General features: G+C 35.1%; 1 protein-coding gene and 1 long non-coding RNA gene across 2 annotated transcripts in view; one reads left to right on the top strand and one right to left on the bottom strand.

The window, feature by feature from the left end:
* Positions 1-17,387, top strand: part of col25a1 (collagen type XXV alpha 1 chain) — a 378,768-nt gene that overhangs the window by 179,310 nt on the left and 182,071 nt on the right. Inside the window, exons 3-4 of the mRNA XM_062982969.1 lie at positions 2,939-2,983; positions 7,949-7,956. Coding sequence (XP_062839039.1) covers positions 2,939-2,983; positions 7,949-7,956 — 53 coding nt within the window. The remainder of the gene's footprint in view (positions 1-2,938; positions 2,984-7,948; positions 7,957-17,387) is intronic.
* LOC103279053 (uncharacterized) overlaps positions 1-17,387 on the bottom strand; it is a 75,271-nt gene that overhangs the window by 2,101 nt on the left and 55,783 nt on the right. Inside the window, exon 2 of the long non-coding RNA XR_506521.3 lies at positions 803-853. This is a non-coding gene — a long non-coding RNA (uncharacterized LOC103279053). The remainder of the gene's footprint in view (positions 1-802; positions 854-17,387) is intronic.

The raw sequence follows: 17,387 nt of genomic DNA, 5'->3' as shown, positions 1-17,387 counted from the left end.
TTCAACACTAGGACCCATGTTTAACGCCCTATGTGTTCATGTTCTGTGTTATGTTTCTCAGAAAACTAATATAACAAAGTGACTAAGAGATAAATTGGTATGTAACTAGAGTCTTGAATAATAAGCCAAGAAACACTATTTTCTTGTCTTCAGAATTTGCTACAACAGTGGCCTGTGAGAAATACAGGGACAGGGGCTAGGACTTTCATGCATACCTGAAGCCATAGGTAATTTTCCACATACATGTGAATCTGCAAGTGATAGCAAATGCTCTACTTTTACTCCTAAAGCAAAAATAGAGCATTTGCTGTTCTCGCCCTGCCTGCACCTCACCTCCTGCTCTGTGGAGGTAAGAATTACTGCTTGCATTTTTTCTCATAATTTAGTAAAAAAAAATACCGAGAGTTTGACATTCTGATGTCATATGTTCTATTGCAACTTGATTTGTGTATTTTTTTAATTTTATATTTTAATTTTATTTTATATTTTATCAGTCTTCAACAGCATCTTTACAATTGGTTAATAGCAGGCATTTTTTCAGATATGTAGTTTGTCCATGGCAACATTATAGTTGCAAAGTTCCTTCCAAATATTATTTCTGCCAAATACTTTGCCCAACTATCTTCTGCATATTAATAACCTTCCTGTTGGACTGCAAGTATGACAACAGCTGGCTATTAATTGCATTTTAATCAAGATTTTGGCGACAGCAGTACAAAAATCAAATAATCAGATTCTACTTTAGCTGTTGTGCATTACCAATTATATCTAAACCCTTTATCACAATTCATAGGTTGCTTACCCAGTGTCCTTGCCACACACAGGAGGAATTGACACCCAGCAGTAGCTTCCACTACAGTAGATAAAAGAAGCAAGTTCTCATAAATCCATTCAACAGCTCCCACAACTATTTTCTACATTGGTAAATTGGTGGTTATGCAGGTGGAGCAGAAGGACGGTGCATATTTGGTGGTTATGCAGGTAGAGTAGCCAGGTCTTGATTTCAAAAGAAATGATGGTTGAACTGTGGCTCCTCAAATCCTGAAGCATTTTCAAGTTGGACATTGCCTTGAGGGATGTCTCAGGAAGATAAATCCCCCTGACCTTTCCAAGAAGCAAGATCATTAAAAGGATATCCTTCCTACTCCAAGATCTCATTCAACTTTGGATTGTTTCTGCTGGGAAAAACAGTAGGACATGACCATTACTTTTGCAAAAGGCTTTTAAAACTGTAATGGCCGGAAAACAATACTAGCTCTTGATATTTTAGTTAAAATACTGGTACACTAATATAAAGTTGTTCTTTCTTGTTTTGCTTATTTGGCATCATTAATCTTTACAACACCAATTTGGTCCACTAAGGAAGAAGTCACATCCTTTTTTAGAGACTTGAAAATTGAAAATGACATTTTAAGGAAACAGATCTCTCTTCAGCGCTTAGTGAAGGAAAAATATGGCTTGGCCCAGAATTTGCTAACTATTTCTAAAACACATTAATTTTGTATTGGACTGGGAAGTGCAATACATTGCTTTCTACATGGAGTATAGTACGTGATAGAGCGCAACTGTTTTGCATACACAAAATTCTTGCCTTATATATACATGGATTTCCCTCATTTCCCTACAGGTTCTTTGTGCAAAACTTTAACCAGAAGATAAAAAAATAGAAAACAAAATCTGGCATTTTTAGCTAAATTGGTTCATTACCTTGATTTAACAAGCATGATTTATGTGAGCAAGCATCAGGCTGGATTTTTTTTTAGTTGAATTTACAGAGCAACCAGGCAAGTATCCAAAGTATCCAAAGTATGTTACGCTGTCCACACTTCAGGTACAAATACAGTAGAGCAAGTACAGTAGAGTCTCACTTATCCAACATTCTGGATTATCCAACGCATTTTTATAATGTTTTCAATACATCGTGATATTTTGGTGCTAAAATCATAAATACAGTAATTACTACGTAGCATCACTGCATACTGAACAACTTTTTCTGTCAAATTTGTTGTATAACATGATGTTTTGGTGCTTAATTTGTAAAATCATAACCTAATTTGATGTTTAATAGGCTTCTCCTTAATCTCTCCTTATTATCCAACATATTCACTTATCCAACGTTCTGCTGGCCCGTTTATGTTGGATAAGTGAGACTCTACTGTACTCCACATTTTATTGTCTGCCTACTACATTGCCTGATGTTACTTTTCATATTTTCTGGCACGTAATACCATCTTATGAGTTATGATTGAACATACTTATGATCTCAAAGAAAGCTCACCTACAAAGGAATACAAATTTAAAAGCAAGGTTTTCAACTTGAATTCACTAACCATTATCACTTAATTTGAAGAATGATGAAAGTATTGAAAACATTTGAATCCACGTTTCAAGGCATCTTATTTCTTTTCGAATTTGCTGGGTTTATCACTTCCTCTTCCTGGCTAGGTTTCCTTATGTATTCCTTCCTTCTTTTTAACAAGTTCATTGTAAATATTCAGGTAATTACTTTTGATATTCATTGATGGGATTGTGGAGCTGTGGTCCAGAAAGTTATCTCTAAGCTCTGTTTATTAAAGGAAATGTTGAGGCATGATTCATACCTATTTATGTTATTTCTATGTAAGGCTAAAATCATAAGCACACCAATTTGGGAATAAATACAGTTGGACCTAATCAGATTTATATCCAAGTATGTTTGTGTGTATATATATATTCTTACACTATATAGGAAAGTAAAATTACACAAGAGTGTAAAAAAAGTGCTTCCTCTGATAGAGAGGCAGGAAACATTACTTTGAAATTGGTGAGTTTTTGTTCAGCCTAGATTTAGTTTTGTATTTCTTTTGACTGCTGCTTTGATTATATGCCAGTAATGTATGCTCAAAGTCATTTTTAATTCAACTGCACTGTTACAAATCAAGAAATGTTTACTTTTTAGGTCCTCCTGGTAAACGGGGTAAACGAGGAAGAAGAGGAGAGATTGGTATGTATTTCTAAATCTTATTTGTTGTTTGTGTTTGTATTTTGTAAAACATGTTTGCTAGTAGCTTGCTGCATTAAGGAATTCAATTCAACGAAGGTTAATGGAAAACAATATTCTAGGAGCTGGATGGGTACTAAGATAGAGTTAACTAAAACTAACATTTATAAGTAAACTACAAACATGAGACAAAAGAGTAAAAGCAAACCAACCACCCCCTCACCTGGGATATACAAGTATTAACTACTACGATATATACATTACAGTATATAAACTACTATCCTAACTAGAAATGACTTCCAAATAGGTTTTCTGAGGTTATACTCTTTTTGTCCAGCCATCCAACTTCTTTCTCAACTTAACTGAGTGTTACACTGCTAATAAAAGATTCAAAATTAATAGTTGCTATTTCACCTTCATTGTTTTTCAAAAAAATCTATTATGGATTTTTAATCTTTCAAAAAGTTTAGTAAAGATTAACTCTAATCAAAATTTACAATGGCACATATCTGCTAGCACACTCACGTTCAGCAGCTATTCTTCCCCAGAAGAGAGAGTGTTGTTCTTCCACCTCTGAGTAAACAGTAGTCTCACTGCTATAATCATAGATTGAAATAGGTTCTTGTGATTCTTTTCTAGGTTGTTTGTCCATCAGTCCCAGTTTGATCTTTCAAATTATCTACATTAACACATGTATTTGCATCAAGTATTTTTTGACCACATATTACTAAATGACTTAGGAAAACCATTGAAGATCAAAATTCTCTGTTATATTCTCATTGGTTCTCCATATAGTCTTGCTTTCTTAACCATTTTTCCTTCCCTGCTGTTTCTTATCTACAGAAATCTTCTTATGTCAAGAACCATAAAAGTACAAGAGGATATGACTTATACAATGACGATTATAAATCTGTATTCACAAATGCAGTATTCACAATCTGTATTCACAAATGCAGATTTTCCATTTCTGCATATCTTTTATTTCATGCCATGTTTTCACATATTTTTTAAAAAAATAACATGGAATTCATATTTGTAATTGCAATGTCTAAATCTTTTACTTTTTTCTCAATTTTAAATCCCATATTCCCCATCCATTCTTAATCTGTTTAATTTATACTTTAACCAACATTACTATTTTTTGCTTATTTTTAAAAAATCAATCAATTCTCATTTTTTTAAAATCTTTGTCATTTGCCTTTTTGCAGAGTCTAAGATTTCCCAAAGTAATCACCAAATCATCTGCAGGAGACCTTAGTTTGTAAGATTCTTTCTTTAACTCATATCATACCCTAAATATCTCTATCCACAACTTCAAGTAGTGGTATAAACAAAAGAGGTAATAAAGATCACAATTGTCTTGTTTCTTTTTGTATCTCACATGGAATAGATAACTCTTCATTTAATATTATATGTACGTTCTCCATTAAGCTATTTAATAAAATTGTCACCATTTTTATTTAGAATCTTACAAGATTCCAAATAAAAATGTTCAATTCAAGTTGTCAAAGGCCTTTTCTGCATCAAAAAATCAATGCAGCCTGTTTCTCATTATGCCATTCTAAATATTTCCATGTACATTTTAATATCTCTAATATTTTGTAAAAGTCCACATTGAATTTTGTATGTAAAGACTATCAGGCAAAAGCATTATGAACAACTTACAGTTGTTATTCATCAATGATATTGGTCCAAAATATTTTATCAGTTATGTCTTGATCTTTTTCAGTTTCAGTGTAAAGGTTCCTATTATCTGTTATCTGAAATCTTTCCTATTTATAAAATTGAATTCATCATCTGTTTTCATGGCAGAAGCTACTCATCTTTGAAACAGCTATAGTAAAAGGCTGAAAGCCTGTTGGAACCAGGTGTCTTTCCTAAAGTTGAATTCTTAATAGCTTCACTGATTTCTCTTACAGTTATAGGGGTATTCAAAATTCATCCTAGTCCTCTGAAATTTTGGAGAGTTCTGTCTAAAAAATTATCTTCAAATGTCTTGTCCCTTATAAAACACAGGATCAAAATGGTGAAATGCACTTCATTTTTTCTTATTATCAGTCATGATAGTGCCCGCTTGTAGTTTCAAAATATTTTCTTTTTCTCTCTTTTCATGACTTATATGTCAATAAACTTTTGAATTTTACATATATTAATTTTCCCATCTCCTCCACCATGAACATTTCTAACTATGTCTGCAACATCTTAAACTGATTATCAATTGAGGCATTCTGTGATTTTTTTAAATCTCTGCAAGAATTGCTCGAATCTTTACTTGCTTCTCTTTTTGAATTTTTTCATTTCCTTTTAAAACTATTTTACACTTCCTTTTGTAAAATAGAGGTAAATATTCTCCATACAAAACTATTCCTTGTTCTCTTGAGAACTAAAACCATTAGGTTGTGATCTGAAAAGATATTTGACAATACCACAATTTTTTCACTCATGTGGCTGTGACCAATTCCTGTTAAAAAAAGACAAGAAGTGAACTGAAAGTGATCTCTTATCAATTTCTGTTGTTAAAGGAATCTTTAAAAGTGAGATTTTTAAAAGTGGCAAAAATGCCTACATAGTCCCTAGAGAATATTTTGGGGTAATGAAAATGTGGTGGGGAGATGCATCCCTCTAAGGTCTCCTACTATGCTAACACAAACTATAGACTTCCATACTTGCCATTCTTTTCTCAAGGGCCATTTCTATGGCTGCAACCCCCATAAAAGACTTAATGTTTGAATGAAGCCATCTTCTCTCCACACTGATGTGAGGAGGGGAGATGAGGGAAAACCGTAGTGGTCGGTGCTCCAAGGTCTCAAAAGTTGCTCTATTCAAGGGAAATTTATTTACTAGAATACACTACAGAAGGTTTCCTCTAGTGAGGAAAGTGCTGTTTCCACTTTCACAAAAAAGCATAGTGCAGGACAATTTTATTCAAATTCAGAGAACTCCTGTTTAAGTTCCTTCACTAGACCTTTTAATGGCTGGCTAGCTACAGCTTGCATTTTTATTGTTTGAATTCAAGTTGTTTCTCACTTACGGTGTCTGTAAAATGACCCTATCACAGAGTTTTCTTGACAAGTTTCTTTGTGGTCATCGAGTGGGTTTCTGTGGCCAAGTGGGCATATGACCCTTGATCTCCCATAGTTCACCACTCCAACTACTTCATTCACACTGGATTTGTCTTTAATTGACAAATTCACACCCCCACATTCCATGTGATGAACACCTCCCATACATGATAGTGCTGCACTGTAAAGAGACTTCTGGTAACACCTCCACTTGGAAGAGTACCATTGTACTCAGAGTGCAATTAATCCAAGATAATTTCAAATTTATTTTGATAAATTAGTAATCACAATGCTGTTTTAAAAAGCATCCATATATTTTTAAATAATCCACATTGTATTTTTGCCCAACTGTTATAACTAGCACAATTGCGTTTTTCTCATTTTCCCACTTTCCCTACCATCCATTGTCCTGCTTGGAAAGCCATTCTAGAGACTTTCTTAACTCTATGCAAGTGCTGGGCACTCTAGAGATGAGGATGGTTTAATCACCTTCCAGTTCTTCTGATGGAAACAGTTCTGTCGGTGGAGCCATCCTGTTAGGTATTAGCAAAGGCTGCATTTGTACAAGATGCTAAACCATGCTTTGCATTCTGAGGATAAGCTACAACGGGACTTGTATTTGTACATGCTGTCTACTGTGATGTTTTTTTTTTCCAGCATGACCTCAAGGAGGATTTAGAAACATTTTGATTCCATTTTATATTAACTACAGCTTGTCATTTAATTTAAACCCCAGTCAATTATAGTTCACTGAAACAAGTCAACTTTTAATCATAATGAACAAACTTGGCTTGTTTGAATAAGCCATTGTAAAAATTAACTGAAATTTACAAGTTTGACACAATACCAAACTTGGTTAAACTCAAATGGAAGATCATTTGTGAGATCTTCTTTGTGTCTCTGTCAGAGAAGAGGAGGAACAAGGGAATGAATAAGCACAGTGCTCTCTGTACTCTATTATGTTAGTGCTAAACCAGAGTTTTGTTTTATATGGGAACACTAGCCCTGTGAATTTGATGTAACATTTCAGTAGCCCTTAAGTGTTATAAACACATGGCATTATTAACAAAGGAAATGAATTTGCTTTCCGGTAGAAAAAGAGTCATTACCTTAAAAATCTCTTCAGGACCACTTACTGGCATCAAAAATTACTTAGGTTAACTGGACAATAAAACCACATTGTTAAAAATGAAAGCGTAGCTATATTTAAAACAAACACCAAGGACAGCAGCTGCTGTTATATGCCCCCTTTGCTATGCGGTGGAATGAGAAAGAAAGGGGAAGCAGAAAAGCTAATGAAAGTCATTGATTTGATGGCTACAGCTGCTGTTCTTAATAAGCCTGAAAGAAATATTAGATGTGATTTGCAGACATTTGATTATGTTCTTGATAACTGTTGTACAAAAACCTTTGGGTGTAAATAATTGGAAAAATGTGCCAATACTGCTTTACAAAGTGTGACATTTTTGAATAAGGAAGTATTTTCTAAGTGGGCCTTTAAAGAAAACAGTAATAAAAAAGTTTTGTTCATTTTAGTGACTAATTGAACTTGCATATCATTGCAACAGTAAACAGTTTGAGACTTATAAATCTAAACAGGTCTGTTTTATACCTAGAGTGAAATGCAGAAATGCACACCTAGTTAAAGCAAGGTAGATATAGATAAACCATAGCTTATATTTAAAACAACTAAAACGAGACAGCTTGGATGCTACTGGATGTAGCATCATAAGCTTTATTATATCATGAAAGAATGAAAATGCCGCTGAAAGTGTTGCCATCAAAGTAATTGTTGTATGGATATGATGAACTATGACTATGTTTCTGAACACTGCATATGAATCAATTTACAGCCCTCATAAACTTGCATATATTTATCTTTTTTTCTTTTTTTCTCTTTTCATAGGACCCCCTGTAAGTACATCTCATATCCTATTGGATCTTCTGTATTATCAAGAATGGGGCAGAAAGTCTTAAAGAGCTGGTAAAAAAAACCCCCAATGACTCATATGTTAAATATGACAATTACCATGCAGAATATGGATGAATTTATTGATCTTATAATTTAAAACACAATGAATTTTTCAAAACTATTTTATATTATTTTATATCAAACAACATTTAAAATAGTGTTTGAACATTTTCAATCAGTGCTGGATATGACATGCCAAACATCTTTGCTATGACTCATCCCATAGTAGGCAACCAGTTCCCTTTCGACCCATATATCTTTTGTTATGTATGATGCACTAGTGTGATGGCACAATCTGTGAGATTAAAATATGAGAAAAGTAACACAAACTGAATCACAGCATGCCCAGAGCTCTTTAAATAGTTTGTGGTGATGAAGAGTACACCATTTCCATAACTGGAGTTGTATGATTAGAACCACTAGCAAGATTTTTCTAGGCAATTGTAGCTTTCCTTTCCCTTGTAATTTCTACCCACTCTTTTGCCCTTACTGACAGTTTAAATAATAAATGAATGTACAGAAGATACAGTAATCAGAACATGTCTTATTCTCTCTCTTCCTGGGAAATTAGGCCCAGAGGGAGAAACAGGTAAATGAGCAACTAGTAAATGGGAAGAAGGCCAGTGATTCTCAACCTCTGAGTCTCCAGATGTTTTGGCCTTCAACTCCCAGAAATCCTAACAGCTGGTGAACTGGCTGGGATTTCTGGGAGTTGTAGGTCAAAAACATCTGGGGACCCACAGGTGGAGAACCACTGATTTAGGCCATCCTTTAGAAACCTTTCTTGATGATCCATCTTGATATGAAAGCATATCCAAATTCTATTCTCTTAAGAGTTGGAATTTCTGTCTGTACCTGAAAAATCTGTCATCCCATCATGCCACACTGCACCAATTCTGAGTAGTATTATTCATTGTTTTCTCTCTTGAAAAATTAAGGATTTTAGCATATGCAGTGGGTTGACTGGTGCCAAAAAGATCCATTTGTGGACATCAGGAAGATCACAAAACATGGAACAAGACATTTTTGTCCTTTTCAGGCTGTGTTCTCAGTGGGAAAATTATTTTATCATACTGATGCCCATAGAAAGCTGGTGTTTCCTTTGTTAGTGAATTAGTGAATCTACTCCTTGCTTCAATGCCAAGGAGCTATCCAAGGTGCTAATCCTAATCTGAGGATGAAGTAGATCCACCACCAAACATTACCAGGCATAAATAGTGGCATATTTGGGACTAAGTTTGATTCCATAAAAAAATTAGGCACTGCATTCTTACATTGTAGACAAAAGCCAGGCTCATAACTGTTTCTTTATTATCATTTCTGATATATAGTTAAGGCTTTTGTTTGCCTCCCCCCCCCCTTCTCATGTGCAAAACACCTGTGGCTGCCTGAATCCCACATAAAAGACCATGTATTTTCATGTGGGTTGGGCACGCATATTGTGGACTTTGATTGACCCTTCTCAATGCTAAAGTCTTGTTTTGCTAAGACTGGGTTACTACAGGTGCCTCGCAGATGCATGTAAAAATCACTTAACTGTTAGTAATATTCTTAAAGTTAGCATCTCGATTTAAAAAAGGAATCTTCTTCTTTTTCTTTCATGTTTGCTATTTATAGGCCAGTATTTTCATTTTAGATTAATAAAATTGTAATCCTATACATCTAAGATATTTGCAAGATGACATTTCAATTACAAAATTCTAATACAAACCATTTCTGTTTTTATTGGTATGAAATTCATTTTTAAGTATGTCAACATGGTTTTTCTTAAGTGTATATAATAATTTCAGTGTTCCAAAATGTAAAGTATATCAATTCAGTTTTCTCTGTGCTATGAATTTGATTCTGCCTTTAATACTATATTTAAGTATCTTGAGCACAAATGTCATGTGATTAGTTCTTGATTAATTAAGCTGATGAAATATTTTATTTCGTAAACTCAATTTATTTCACTAAGATTTACTTATGAATAAACATGCATAGGATCTGGTTATATTTTCTGCAGCTTTTGGTTGGAGGAAATCTTGAATTTTGAGTGCCTTCGGATATGAATTATGATATGAATATACTTACTAGTTTAAGATGAAGTAGCTAGTTGTAAAAGAGGATAATAGGGATGGAAAGTTCCCTTTCCTATTGATGTATACAAAGTATGTATATTATGTCACATATCACTCAATGTATGCCTAACATATATCATTACATTTCATCTCCTTCAACCAGGGTCAACCAGGGCGAAATGGCTACCCGGTAACTGTCCTGCCATATATTTATGGAATGCATGCTCCACTTTCAAACCATTATTTTCTCCCCTGTCTTTGTCTGTGGCTGTATACTTTTCAGTGAGTTATAGAAATTATCCTTCCTTGTTGTCTCCAGTTGAATTCAGAATGACACTTTCTCTGTATTTTACTTAGCAGATCTTTACCCAGAATCTAGCAAGTAATGCTGATTCCATAATATATGCTTGGAAGATGATATAATCTTTATTTGAATTTCTCTTTATTGAACTTGCATATTCTTGAATAGAGGTGCCATTTTTCCATCATGATATAAAACATTACTTAAAGTACATTCATCTCATTTATCAGTTTACTTTATGCAGATGTCATTTGGCTGTCTCATTGAATCTCCCTTGGTAGGATTTTACTGAGAAATTATCCAGCTTAATTATATGTGCAATCAGCCATGTTAACCCCAGTGCTACTTGGAACTAGCAGTTCTTTGTAAAACCTACTAAAATTGCACATTTTATAATAATTTACCTCTGTGCTATTTACACGTGCATGTTTAATTTTTTTTCTAATAATTTTAAGTATATGGAATAATGCATCTCTCAAGGGTAAGAATAAAGAATACAACATATCCTTTCATGTGGGATATGCTGTATTGTGTCATCCCTGTGTGAAATTTTCAGTGTAAATGCATTACTAAATACGTGTTAAAATATAATAAAAGCATTGCTGATCAATATCCTATCTAGAGCTACCTCTCATTTCCCAAAATGGGCATGCAGGGACAGAACATTTTTTGTGGACAGGATTTATAGAATCTCTCGGCAGCATGGCCATTGGCTAGTGGCCATGGTGGCTAGGCAATCTGGGAACTGTAGTGTAACCAAGGAACTTTCCTGAACACTAGCCATCAAGAAGTCCAAAAATAGGATAGAAGGACAATAGCTTCTGATACTAAATAGACTATGTATCCATCAAAAAGGTCAACAATTGTTTACTAATAAATGATCAATATATTGCTTGAGACTATAGGCAACTGCAAAACGTAATGTGTTACAAAACTACAAGCAATTTATGTGTGTGGTATGTGTGATCTATCTAGTAAAGAATATTATACATACACAGCCCTTAAATTACACTAAGTTAGGGAGCTTGTTTTAAAAACATCCTATGAATAACAATACATCAATAAGATATCTTTTAAAATATCCAGTATAACTGTAATGCTTTTAGTTATGTAAATGAACTGAAGCACATCACAAATAATTTCCTTTTACATTTTTTTGGTATGAATGCAAATATTATAAGAAATCCTACTATCAATATTCCTCCCCAATAAATTTTCACAATCAAGAATTCTCCACTAATAATAGAAAAAAGCATAACCACCCCACCATCCCACCTTTTCGCCTTACTGATATTATCTGATAGTGAGAAACACTTCATATTGTCCACCTTCTCCAAACCAATAGTCTCCTCTGCTTTGTTTTTAAAGAAAAAATAATATCCCAAACATTATAAACTGTCCTTGTAGGGACATGATCAAAGCTCCCTGATCATGTTGGCTTTTCTCCACTTACTAGATATCTAGAGTGTTGCACCTCAGCAGGGTTCCACCTTGCTCACAGCACCCAGGAAGACACCAAGTGTAAAAGTCAAAATAATTTTAGAAAGTATATATAAAAAGGGTAAAACTCTATGAAGTAAATAAAAAATAAGCTCCAAGAGTCAATATTGTAGGCAAAAGTCATAGGCAAAAAGCCAAGCCAAACTGTTTACAGAAAATAAACCACAGGCAGCATACATCCCAGAATAAGGTTTTAAACTGGAGCATGAAGGCAAGATAAATCCAAAACAGAAGGATTAAAACAAGGGGCACAACAGGAGCAGAAATCCCAGAATAATCCATGGAACAGAGAGCCAAAAGATGAGCATGAAACATGAGTCTCCAACCCAAACTTGAACAGAGAACAAGACCAACAACCCTCCTAAGTTTAGTGATGTTGGAAGATCTAAAATCCTCTCACAGACCTCGCTGCTTTAAGGGCTGCAAAACATGAACACATTATTCTGCACCCCGCTTGTTCCTATCTTTCCCATGAAGTCTCTCACTTTTTCTGCACCTGATTCCCTCCTTCTTCAGAGCCAGCCGGAAATGTTTATCCAAATCCACTCTTCCCTCAGATGAGTTCATAGTATCTCGACTGCAATTACTAAGTGAGAGTTTGCCTGCCTGACTGCTGTATTCCAAAACATCAGTATTTTCACATGGTTGCTCTAACAGCACCTCCTGTTCCCCCCATTTTGGCTGTATCTGAATCCAGCATTCCCCCAGCTCTGAAACTGCATCTCCCAGTCTCCCAGGCCCTGACACCACAAACCCCTCATTGTCATCAGGCTGAACCACTACATAGAGTTGTTGAAATCAGAACCAGAAAGATTACAAATTGAATGCAAATCATTTCAAAAAATTTCAGAATTCCAAACATAAGGATGCATTTGTGCAGTGCAGCATTAAGATTCCTCTGAATCATTTTAAATTAACCATCCAAGTGGCAAATGTATCTTCCTGGAAGCCAGCATGGTGATTCTAGAGAAGGCTAGGAAATTGTGCTAAGCCTGGTCAATAGACTAAGAATGCCAGGAGCCCGTTTGACCTACACAATTCCAGGATTCCTCTTTAACTTATTTCAAGCTGCTTTGAGTCCCTTTTGGTGAGATAAAGCAGGGTATAAATAAATATAACAACAACAACTGCCATGGTTCCATCTTGTAGGAAATTAGGATTTTTAGGCCCTTATACACTACCATTTAAAATCTAAATTATCTGTTTTGAACTGGATTGTATGGCAGTGTAGATTCACATAATCCAGTTCAAAGCAGATAATGTGGTTTATCTGCTTTGATCATTGGATTATATGTCAGTGTAGAAGACGAAGTCACACTGTTTCAGCCTTTCATGCCAATGTAGAAGAGGCCCACAATTGCTAAAGGTCACCCAGCGCTAAATAAACATTCTCTGTACTTCTGTAAAATCTATTTGATTGGGAAATCAAAAATAAATAAAGCAGTGGTTTTGGACATGCAGTGCAATGTGTGAAAAACCTACCATACTTTGATATAGCTTTAAAGCATGCCTTAGTACTTGATAAATGAAGCTTTGTGTTTATTAGTTTGTTTGATTTGACACAGCTATTCTGTTTTGTGATTGGCAGTTACCAATATTATTCCATCTTTCTGCTTTCACAGAAATTAACATTTATTCAAACTTGTTATAGGTGTTTGCAAATGAGCGGATTAGACTGTGCTGAAGACAGCTATGATCATTCATGAATGTAATGTCTTTCAACAACATAGTCTGCACATATATTTCTAATGAATGACATAATTAACTTTATAAAGAAATCATTGAAACCATCTCTTTAGAATGGAACTTATCAGCTTTAGGTAGTCTAAGGCCATTAGCCAGACCTTACTATATTCCCATATAGGAAATGATCTAAACATTTCCACTTCCAGCTGTGTGGATCCGAGGTTCTCCGGCTCCTTGCGATCAAAGATCACTCATTTTTGAGGTTTTGACCTTGAAGTGTGTGGAGTGCAATCCGGTATTATTATCATGAACACACATTAATGAAGTATAACTCTCTGGAAATGACCAAAAGCATGTGGTGTTTTCAGATTCTGCAGTGAGTCTACATAAAGCTTACATGGTAGAGTTTTGTTTTGGGTCACCAGAATTTGATTTTTCCAATTTTTGTTTAAATTGCTTTATTAAATCCAATTTTAGTCGTAACAAGAGTAGAGCCATTGAAATTAACGCAACTTGTTAATCAACATCAATACAAGTCCCATTGATATAAGTGGATATGAATTAGCAACATTCTTGCATTTAATCCAATATTTTAACTAGTTTGTTTATGTATCAACTTGTTTTTAGATGGCTTTGCATTGTTTATTTGCTGTCTTTTTAAATGGATCTTCTTGCTGTAAAGCATTTTGAGAATTTTTTATAATTAAAATTAGGACACACATACAACGAATGAATGAATGACAAACAGTGTTTTGTAATGAACTCAGTGACCCCAATGTTACTCCATGATAGCCTTGAGATCTAACTGTACAAAAAGAATTATTTCCTGTTTCCAACCACTATAGTGCTACCTAGTAACCTGATCCTTCCCTATACATCAGACCACCAGGTCATGATTTTGTTTCTGGCAGATGCCCAAGGAGGAAGAGAAAGGTGGATTTAATTCCTAAATTGCCGTGAGACGGACCTGTTGTTGGTATAGAGTTCACAAGTTAGTGGAATTGAGAAACTGCATGTGATTTTCTTCCTGCTGTGTCTTTCAAAGGAGCTCCCCTATAAAACGGAAATGGGGAACACAGCCATGCTATTTTGAGTTATTTGGATAATTTCAGAACTACAGCTACTTTTTTGCTATCTGCAATCATTTACTTTAAGTATTGTGTTGAGGGTGAAATGCCACATGTTGATTTTTTTTTTTACCAGCAGCATAAAATGGAAAGAGATGTGTATTGGAAGAAAATTGTTCATACACAGATTTGTTGAATGAGGACAATAGTTTTACTCTGAATCACAAGGAAGAGTTTTATTGTAGATGTTTTATAATTCCAAATGAGTATTAAGTCAGAGCCAAAGAACTGAATGTTGTTCCCCAGAATAGCACTTCACTATTCCATTTTAGAAAAAGAATTTCCAGATCTTGAAAAATCAAGCAAAAGAACATGCAGTTTTGTTCAGAAACATAGTTTCACCATGTTTTAACAGGAAAAAAAACATTGGAGATCCAGAGTCCAGGTTAATTTATTGCACACTGACCTTTCAAAGTGTGTTGTATGTCAGTTGCTCTGAGTATTTATCCCAGTGGAAATGGATTTCATTGGATCATAAAATGGGCTTATCATTTAATAACAAACCAACCAACTGGTTCAAAGAAAGCCTAAAGGTAATGATAAAGAGAAGGTTATGATATTTATTTATAATCCAAGAAGACAAATGTTGATTTCATTTCTGATTTGCGGTGGCTCTAATACAAACCTTTAACATGGTTTTCTTGGCATCATTTGTCCAGAAAGGATTTACTCATGCCTTCCTTTGAGGCTGAGAGAGTATGACTTGTACAAGGTCACCCAATGGGTTACCATGGCCAAACAGGGGCTCAAACCATGGTTTCCAGTACTCAGACCACAAAACCATGCTAGCTCTTGAAGGACAGTTTATAACAATGGGAACCAACTTGTCGAAAATTTACAGGATACAAAATTTTTGAATGTATTTGAAACATGAAAGAGTGAAAACCTGTTGAAACATGAACATTTAAATAGAAAATAACAAATAGACAATCCAGTACATTGAGCATCTATTGTTTACCAGTCCCCAAAGGCAGTAAAACAAAGAATTCTGAGCAAAGATGATAGCCATGTATAAATATGTTAGAGGAAGTCATAGGGAGGAGGGAGCAAGCGTGTTATTTGCTGCCCTGGAGACTAGGTTGCGGAACAAGGGCTTCAAACTACAGGAAAGGAGATTCCACCTGAACATTAGGAAGAACTTCCTCACTGTGAGAGCTGTTCAGCAGTGGAACTCTCTGCCCCAGAGTGTGGCGGAGGCTCCTTTTTTGGAAGCTTTTAAATAGAGGCTGGATGGTCATCTGTTGGGGGTGCTTTGAAAGCGATTTTCCCTGCTTTAAGGCAGGAGGTTGGATTGGATGGCCCACAAAGTCTCTTCCAACTCTATGCTTCTGTGATTCTAAGATAGCAAAGAGGGTGCAAACCAAAGTTCTTTGGATTCACCAAGCATCAGAATTCCAGTGCCAAATTATAAAAAGATAAAATATATTATAGGATATTCACTATGAATGTTAGGAGGAAAGTCACCCATTTTCTGTTATTTATATAATGTTTTGAAGGCAGGGATTCACAACAGCTAATTTTGAACTGTAACAGAACATGCAAGAACAACTTCCAGTTGCAAAATAAAGCTATACATGGGTCCTAAAACACATGACAGAGGGCAGAGACAATATATCATTTAAGTGTAAAGAGTCAAGAACTGCCTCATTCCTCACATTGTAAAATTATGTCTGTATCATAGCGGAGACTACTAGGGGTGGTGGTGGGGGGGGGGTTAAACCCTTGTGCCGACTGAACTGCTGACCTGAACTGAAGGTCGTCGATTCAAATCTGCAAGATGGGTTGAGCTCCTGTCTGTCAGCTGCAGCTTCCCATGCGGGGACATGAGAGAAGCCTCCCACATGATGGTAACACATCTGGGCATCCCCTGGGCAACGTCTTTTTAGACGGTCAATTCTCTCACACCAGAAGTGACTTGCAGTAAATTCTCATACTGCTTCTGACACAATAAAAAAAGCAGACACTACTGAGATTTCATGGCCAACACTGTTAAGAGAGCTTGGCTTTCCCTATTCGCTAAACCCCTTTTTAAAGTATTTGTTTTCTTGCTTGATGTCCTTGCATTTTCATGGTCTATAACTTAAATCTTATTAATTTATGGATGTGACCCTATTAATCATATTTTCTAGAAATGGTGTTTTGATAGTAACAACCTAGGTGTTTTATCTACCCTTTTCTTTTAATCTTAAGGGAGATATTTTATTTAGGGATGAAAGTAGTTTCTTATCATCTGTCCAGACTTAATGCATCATTAGATTCAGAAAAAGTGAGGCAGAAGGAGGGTTCTCAGAGCACATATTTCAATGTTAATATAATGCTTCAGATATATGTTACAGTAGGAAGCTTGTGAAGTGAGAAATTATTCTTTATACCATCCGTTCATTTTAATTTGATAGCAGCTGAATAAATGGGTTCAAATCATAATGAAGTCCACACCATTAAATATAATCCTGCTGAATGATACATTTAGAAAGGATAGGTTCAGAATTTGAATGAATGTGATTTAAATTTTATTGTCAGCAGAAGCACTAGAATATAAAGTGTAAGGGACTGTTATGCTGTGAAAACACTTCCCCCAACATACAGCACTGTGATGGTACTCATTCTGGTATTTCAGTTCTTTGCAGAAATGAACCTTGTTTTAGCCAAAGTGACATATAGTACATTTGTTTGGCTGAAAGAGCATTGTGCTCATAGCC

The sequence above is a fragment of the Anolis carolinensis genome, chromosome 5 (genome assembly GCF_035594765.1).
Source record: "Anolis carolinensis isolate JA03-04 chromosome 5, rAnoCar3.1.pri, whole genome shotgun sequence".
NCBI classification, from domain to species: Eukaryota; Metazoa; Chordata; class Lepidosauria; order Squamata; family Dactyloidae; genus Anolis; species Anolis carolinensis.
This window is presented reverse-complemented; position numbering and strand designations above follow the sequence as displayed.